This window comes from Electrophorus electricus, chromosome 5 (assembly GCF_013358815.1).
Source record: "Electrophorus electricus isolate fEleEle1 chromosome 5, fEleEle1.pri, whole genome shotgun sequence".
Lineage (NCBI taxonomy): Eukaryota > Metazoa > Chordata > Actinopteri > Gymnotiformes > Gymnotidae > Electrophorus > Electrophorus electricus.
The window spans coordinates 23,136,404-23,144,773 of NC_049539.1; the positions used below are offsets into that span (position 1 = coordinate 23,136,404).

Below are 8,370 nucleotides of genomic sequence, written 5' to 3' on the forward strand. Positions count from 1 at the left end.
ACCATTACTGTTAGAGCACAGAGTACTGGAGACACAGCTACAGTTACTGCCAACACCAGCATACCAGGTACACACACACACACACACACACATCTGCCACAAGCTACACCATTACTGTTAGAGCACAGAGTACTGGAGACACAGCTACAGATACTGCCAACACCAGCATACCAGGTACACACACACACACACACACACATACACACCGTGACAACAAAAACTCTTATATACTAGTGCTGATACAACATATTCGTGTACAAATTCTCATAACAACTGGTGCAACTGTGCACCCACATCCTCATCGCTGTGTCTGTTCTAAGATTGTAGTCCTTACTGTACTGCCCGCAGGGTTAAACCTGAGAGTAATGCATGAATGAACTCTTCTGCTGTTGCCTTCTAGTTCCTTCCACACCTGAGGTCAGGTACAGTGAGGTGGACGCTCACCTGCCCATGCTCAGACTACGCAGAGCCCCCAGCACGCTGGACCCAATATGGTGAGAACTGGCAACCCGTGTGGGGCCAGGACACCTGAAACCAGTCACCAGTGCTTACCTGGCGCAGGTACATCCTGCTTGTACCTGCCACAGATGTGGGGCACTTAGGGAAAGTCTCAGGGCTTCTGACCGAGCCATTCAGTTTACTTCAGGTCTTAATTCAAATTTATTTCAATAGCAGTTTGAACAACAGACATTGTGTCTAGGCATGTTTACAGTAACCGGGTGTAAAGAGCAAGAAAGGACAACAGAAAGGAAGAGCCCGTGAAAGGAGTCACACTCTAATGGGAACCCAACTTTGCTGACCAAATTAATCACACAGAAACAGAACTAGAGGAACTCAGGAGATTATAACAGTTCAGTTATGGTAGTCTGTGGTATCCCGGTGTTTATCTGACTGTGTGAGGTTTATTAATCCATGATAGAGCTATGGGTTTCAGCCAGTTACGTCAGAGTGTTTATTTAATTCTTCAGAGTTAATAAATCTGGGAACAGTTTTGGAGTTGTACATCCTGATGAACGTGACAGTGTAAACAGACAGGATTTGGTGATTCTGCTCTGTCTCTGTGTGCACAGTATTGAAGTGAATTCTGCCCTGTCTCTGTGTGTGCAGCAATGAAGTGAATTCTGCCGTTTTTGTGTGTGTGTAGTACTGAAGTGAATTCTGCCCCTTCTGTGTGTGCAGTGCATACCAGGTGATAGTGTTACCTGTGGAGGGCATGCTGGTGTTTGACTGCGGCCTGTCCTTGTTGACCCGGTCCTCTGAGCAGGGAGGGTGTCGGGGCGAGTATGTGGCAGCCCAGCTGGAGCTGCGTGGTCTGGGCACGGATGTGAACTTCACCCTGGGCAACCGCCAGCTGTACGGACAGTTCTACAATGCGCCACTGGAGTCGGGGAAAGATTACTACATCATACTGCGCACAGTCTGCCACTGGAAACAGGTATGAACCAGATCCACAAAACCAGAGTGTGTGGTTGATGCCACAGGGTTGTCATGTGAGCTATATTCACACCATTTTTTTTTCCTCATGTGTTTTCCTCAAACATAATTTGTTGTTTTCAGATGAGAAAGCAATCCTGTGTCATCTGGGCCAAAGCCTTAGGTGAGACTGATTCTACCTGTGCATTTACTCACAAGGGTGGAAAGGTGGAAAAAACCTAAACATATAATAAATATAACAGTTTAAGCAAAATAGCCAATGTATTTTTAAGTATTTATGTAAGAGTTTCTATGTATTTACATTTAAGGCTACATTTTCAGTATTCAGCAGACTAAATATTTAGCCCATGGCCAAAGTTACTTACATCTCTATATGTTTGCATTATTCTTTTCGGGGTTTATATTTTTATGTTTCATTTACATTTCTTGCTTTAGGAGCATCCTATGCCAGCGAGATGTCTGCCCTGGTGACTTTTGGATCTATCGGGGTTGTGGGTGTGTTGTGCATCATGGGTTACTGCTGCAGCTGGTAAGTGTTTAGATCGAATGACATGACATTTCTGACCAACCTTTAAAAAAAGAGCTTATAGGCTCTTTCAGTATGCGAGCGTGCAGTATGCACATCATACCACCACCACAAATGCTCCCTTTGTCGATATTTTTGTGTGTTTTTTTTTTTTTGGTCTGCTTTTGTATCACCGGGTAACTGAGATACATTTCTTGACTATGGGTACCATGATTAGCTTGGCTGGCTACAAAGCAAGCTAACACGATTACAGCTTGCATTCACTGCTAGACTTAATAATTTACAACTTAAGTTGATATCAATTATAAAATCAGACAAAATGTTATTTGGGGTTGTAGATATACTTGTAGACAGCCGCCTAATTTTTCCTTCCCTAGCTTCGAAGTCCTCCGCTGCCGCAGCTGAATCATGGGACAGTGTGCTCTGGTCGCACACATGTAGTATGCCGGCCAGGAACTTTTCGCGTACTCCTTGATGAATACTAGGTGTTCGATGTACTGCTTTGGCATATTGTACAGCATGGAAGTATGTGGTTTTGGACGGACCTTTAGTATAAAATATGCTGACCTTTATTCTCGAAACCAAACCTGGTGTTTTACTCTTCTCCATCTCCGTTTTCTGTAGGTTCTGGAAGGCACTCATCCCTTGACAGAATATTCTGTTACATTCTAAGTGTTTAGTTTTTTTTAATTTTTATTTTATTTTTACATTTCTTACATGAATAAAAAAAATGTTTGCTTCTTATTTATTACATTTGCAATAAATCATATAAAACATGTCCACATCGTTCTTATTTACATGGATTCCTTGGTTATTTGTGACTGGTGTGCATTTATATTTATTGGTTATGTAATAAAAAGGGTCTTCTACACCAGAACATGAGCTAAACAACACTGAGTGGAAGTGCTGTTGCGGCTTTTTTTTTTTAATTTTGTATTTTTTTTTAGTACTTTTCAATATAGTTCACCTGAACCATAAAACGCTTTAGTTCAATTTGGTGAAGCGACATCTGAGACTACGCGGAGAGGTGCCGTCCGTTTTGGCGGTAAAGTTCGTTGGTTAGCCTAGCTCGTCGTCTAGCTGGCTAGCCGAGATGCGCTACACAGAATCACAGGCGAAGCTGGTGACGGTCCGATGTCTTCGCCTATAGCGCGAAGATCATAGAAAATGATTAAATACGTGGCTACATACACTCGCTTAGCTTGCCAGCTACTCTGCCTATCTAGCTAGAGTTAGCAAACTTCACCGAATATTTCTTTATCACTAGCTATCTGTTTCTTTAAAGCCCCTGCTTTCTGCCTTGATTTTGTTGTCTTCCACACAGCTCAGCTTTGGCGTGAATTTCTGTAATTTGCTAACGCGAGATATAATGTCAAGAATACGCAGAAACGGCAACTGCCTGACACAGCCTGGCAAAAGACCGCTCGCCACCATGTTCTCAGCCGTCAAATACCGAGCTATTGACTATGTCTGTGAGGTAAGTCCGTTGTTTCTCAGTTAAAAGACGTTTGGTTACCCCCATGATACATTTGGCTTGTTTAAATCCAGTCGGTTATCGCTGTACTCCTATCATGTCAACCTTAGCCCACACGGTTAACTACTTGTCCTCTCGTACGAAAGGCGTCTGCCAGACACCGGTTGATGCAGAGCTTACTGACGCTGCCGGTCCCCATCCAGCTGGGCGACCCTGCTTACCCGCACTCGGGTCATCTGCGGGACAAAGCCTTCAGAGCCCCGTGGACGCGCGGTCACGGTTGGACTCTAGTTAAATGTGTACCTGACTGGCGCATTCTGGTTTAGAAACTACACGACGCCGTTTTATTTAATGTAAACATGTTTACGTAGTGATAAAACTGTTTTAACTTCCCGATTCCTTGTTTCTACAGGGTATTTTAGCGCCACCTGTTGTCTTGAAGTGACAGGGTGTGCGTTAGATGAGTTGAGGACCAGTCTCTGTTCACGGGATTCCTTGGAAAGGTGCCCATCAGTATTTCATGCATTTTCAGCGTTTCAGCTCAAAACCCATGGCTCAAACTCAGCGTCTCATACATGACCAAAACATTCAGCATTCCTCAATCTCTAAGGAACATACCATTCAAAGTCAACTACTCAAAAACATGTCTCTGAAGAACTGGTGTTAAACTGCAGTTCTGGGGGATCTCTGACCTCTTTAACTCACTAGATTAGTTTCTTGAATGCATCAGTATTTGTGTGTGTGTGTGTGTGTGTGTGTGTGTGTGTGCGTGCGCGTATGCTGGTGTTGGCAGGTTTGTTGTGTGCATGGCTGAACTGGGCAGGGAGCTTGGTGAGGTGGTGCCCAGCTCCAACCCTGCGTCTCAGGGCTGTGTAGAGGTGGAGGAGGACCTCTGGCTGCTGGGTGGAGGCGATGGAGAAGCTGAACCTGGTGGATGGAGAGAAAGCTTCACTCTGCTTGCTGGGCATCCTGCATGCTTTAGTTACCAAGGTCAGGATGCAGTTAGACAGTTATCATTTACAGGACCAATATTTTTTATGCCGTAATGCCAAGATGACTAGTGTCAGGACAAGACCACAACAGGGAATCTGTGGTTTTCCTTGGTCATGTGCCATGTATGTTATGTTAATATTATATTGTAAACTTGAAATTGAAATTTGAAATCAAATTCGGTAATCATTAACTCCTCATCTAGTTCCTCAATTCTGGTGTGCATAACTGTTGTGCCTATCTCTGTTGTTTGTACTGTACTTTAGAATGTGTACTTGTTGAATGTGTATTTTTTCCTGTGTAGATGTGCAGATATTGTGTAGGTATTAAACGTTTAGAGTGTCTCTTCCTCAGATCTCCTCCTTCCTGACGATATGATAGTCATTGATCCTCTGGTGCAGTTTAAGAGTCAGATGCCCTCATTCCCAAGTTTAGTGCAGAGGTTAAAAACTCTGCCAGTAGCAGATCCCCTGCAGAGTCCTTCTAGAGCTCATCTCTCCGAGCACGTCATATTCAGGTACAAACACCTGGCCTGATGCTCACCAATCCCTTGTGCAGATCACATGTCCCTTAATATACAGACATATGTGCAATATGTGTAGTCCCTAACTGATCAAGGACAGTGAGGAAACCTTGCACCAGCTTTGGTGAGAAATCCACTGTTGACAGTCGTGAGTGGGTGGAGCCAGTGAGTTTGCTGTACATGGATGTGAGCTTATTCACAGGGATGTGATTTGTTAGCAGGAAAGGCAAGCTGCTCTTATTACTTCTGCTCATGCATATAACTATATTAATTATCCTGTAACTAAGTCATACATTTTCAAGGCAGTTTGTAGGCGGTGTCCCAGTGAGAATGTGGCTGGAAGACACCTTTAATTTAACCATTACTCCTGATCTGACCATTGTTACATATTTTCAGCCATTACTAAACAAGGCATCTTGTTCTTAATATTTGTGGATTAGTCATTTTTAGACTCTGGTCCAAATAAGGTAACCAAAGCACATTGTCTGTAGTTTCATTCAGTTGGTGCAGAATGAGCTCAGTTTCCTGTGTCTTCCTGTGGGTGATGACCATGTTTCTACACTTTGTGCCTCTGACTTTCTCTGACACGTTGTGTCTCTAACTTTCTGGTACGTTGTGTCTCTGACTCTTAACAGGCACTGTGCTTCTTATGAAGTGTCTCCCGTTGAGCTTGACAGCAGTTCAGGGAATCACTCAGCTGTTGAAGAGTTCAATAAAGAATCCATTTTGAGTGCAGACGTGAGTGGGACCTGAGAACGTCACTTATCTGAACAACAATCTATTACAGTTTTGTGAAAAAGCCATTGACTTGTTTCATTTTAGTTGCCTACATATTTTATTTTGCAGTTCTTGATGTTGCCTGTTGGAATTGAGACAGAAGTGGTGCAGAGGCAAGGTCTCACATGCTGCATTACCAGACTGCAGGAATCACTAAATATATCCCCAGAACCAGCGCAGGAGCAGAGGTCTCTGTTGGACACTCTTAGGGAAGGTTAGTTTGATGAACCCTGGTGAACAGCTCAATTTTGTAGCTGTGGAACTGTAAAGAGAGGGAGGCTAGTGTGTTTGGTAGTCAGTGATTTCTGGGTAACCAGTGGGCGTGTCTGTTCCAGCCACTCCTCCATGTGTATTGAGTTCATCAGTGTGTGAGGTGTTCAGTGTGCCTAAGTTTGATTCTGACATCACTGGCTCTAAGAGCACACATTCTCCAGGTACTCCACTTAACATCAGTAATATCAGATTAAAAAATGAACATCAGTAATGATTTTGCTGATAATGATTTCATGTCAAGTTTCTGTTTGTTTTGTTGGTCAGTTCCTTGCAAGTCCTATGTGGAAATGGAGATAGACCCGACCCTGTCACCTCCTGATAGGCCAGTCCAGCTTGAGGTCTTCCTCTGCACCAATCAGCTCTCATCTGAACAGCTGTCACCAGACTACAGGCAGTAGGTCCTAGTAATTAGTAGGACCTTATTAAGACCTGTCAGCACATGCAGGGCATTAAATCTTTACTGGTGATACCATTAACACATCAAAGGACATTTTAATGATGCTTTGAATACATGTATGGAGATATGTAATATCTCATTTAAATATGTTTTGTTTTTGGACAATGTTACAGTCTTGCCACGATTAATATTGGATCATGTGTGTCCCAGAAGCAGCCCTGCGCTAAGCTGCTGTCACTGGTCCTGTGCCTTAGAGTGTGATGGACTGTTATGTTGTCTGGGTGTTATGCATGATCTCCCTCTGTAGGCATCGGGTTTGATTTTATTGGTAATTTGTAGGGGCTTGCTGTCGCCCCATGGGCGTGACGTTATGGAGACAGCTGTGTGGTTGGCCGAGAAACACCCTCACTATTTAGCTGGATTAATCCTGTTAGGTAACACACAGCACGATGTCCCAGGTGTGACGTATTTTAGAGACGTGATCATTCAAGCCTTATACTTTAGATTGTCATGTACAATGTCGCTGTAGAGCCGCAGATGCCTGTACGCCCGGTCAGTGCGTGCTCTCTCTCTGAGCTGATCTCATTGCTCGGTGCTGAGAGGGACGACAGTGACCCTGTCTCAGACCCAGAGACCCCTCAGAGGCTGACCCAGCTCAGCCCTGCCTGGGGTCTGCTTGGAGAGGCCATGACTGTGGAGGTGCTCCCAGCCAATGAGATGGCAGCGGGTACAATGGAGCAGTTCTCTCCGCTGTCCATCGCTCAGATAGACGGTGAGTGCTGTCCGGGCCTCCATAACGCTGGCCGTTATTAGGAATTTTGATCTAACTCTGGAAATCAGGAAAAAATCAGGAAAGCAACCTTGGTTGTATACTCGTCTATTCATATATCCCATTTTTTTAGAATTGCTGAAAGAATCTGCTGAAAGTGCTGGTAAGTTATTTTTAATTTGTTTGTATGTTGTCTGCCATTGCTCTTTATTTCATTCAGATGCTGTTTTGAAAGTGATGCAGTCACAGGCAAAACCCTCTGCTGTTTTGTCATTAGTACAGGGTCTCCCACCCAGTGTGAAAGGGGCATCTGTGCAGAGATTAACGCAGATGGCTCGTGGCCCTGACTATGTGTACATAATCAAAACTGTCAAATTCAACTTGGTGGAAGAAACTTATCAAAAACAAAGGAAACAGCAAAACTCTCCAAATAGTACAAATTATCCAAACCATCTCTCAGAAAGCACACCCAAGAAAAGAAGCTACGGTATTCTGAAGTCTGTACCACCCCCATCTACCCAAAAATATGCAGATGCCACTCAGAGATGGGCACTGGCAAACACTCTGTATGGGCCAGACCCTCTAGAAGAACGAGAGGGGCCCTGGGTTACACCAGCGAAGCAGAAACCAGACCCCAGGCAAGTCCTGACCCCAGCCCCCAGACACGCTGAGTGTGGAGGACAGGAGGGAGGGCCTGCACCTCCAGAGTTGAGGAGCAGCACTACAGACTGTCAGGGGAACTCCTCGGGTTGTGAGGAGCAGAGCATGGACCCTCTGAAATCCTTCTTGGAGTTGAGGAGGTTACAGAAGCGTTCAGCTGTACAAATGCACGCACAGACCGCTCTGTGCACAACAGGTGAAATTAAAGCTAAGTTAACACCCTTTCTCACTGTTGATCTTCATTGACCATGGATCAGTTTATATAGCTTGTCATTTCTAAAACAAATCTCCATTATTAGTATTAAATAGTGATTGTGCTGCTTATGTGGTCAGTTCTGTTTATGCAAGAATATGTTGAAAATTTACCTGTATGGGTTTTTTTCAGGGTCACTCTGTTACTGACATAAGACGATTTGGACTGAACATGTTGCTAAACTCTTCGGTATGTATTTATTTGCAGACGTTCCTCACATGTTTGTGGGAAAACTTGCAACAGGTGTAGACATAGCGACAGTGAAGCACGTCTCTGATACGGCAGAGAGCACAG

The 8,370-nt window shown here is 44.2% G+C and overlaps 1 protein-coding gene across 6 annotated transcripts in view; it reads left to right on the forward strand.

Moving 5' to 3' along the window:
* susd1 (sushi domain containing 1) overlaps positions 1 to 2,742 on the forward strand; it is a 14,671-nt gene extending 11,929 nt beyond the window's left edge. For 3 of the 6 annotated variants that reach the window (XM_035526181.1, XM_035526184.1, XM_035526183.1), the window contains 5 exons: positions 401 to 494; positions 1,180 to 1,435; positions 1,558 to 1,597; positions 1,870 to 1,963; positions 2,338 to 2,571. In XM_035526181.1, the coding sequence (XP_035382074.1) occupies positions 401 to 494; positions 1,180 to 1,435; positions 1,558 to 1,597; positions 1,870 to 1,963; positions 2,338 to 2,365 (512 nt within the window). In that variant the 3' untranslated portion in view covers positions 2,366 to 2,571. The other 3 variants (XR_004776019.1, XM_035526182.1, XR_004776020.1) reach the window with 3 other exon arrangements.
* The last annotated feature ends 5,628 nt before the right edge of the window (positions 2,743 to 8,370 follow it).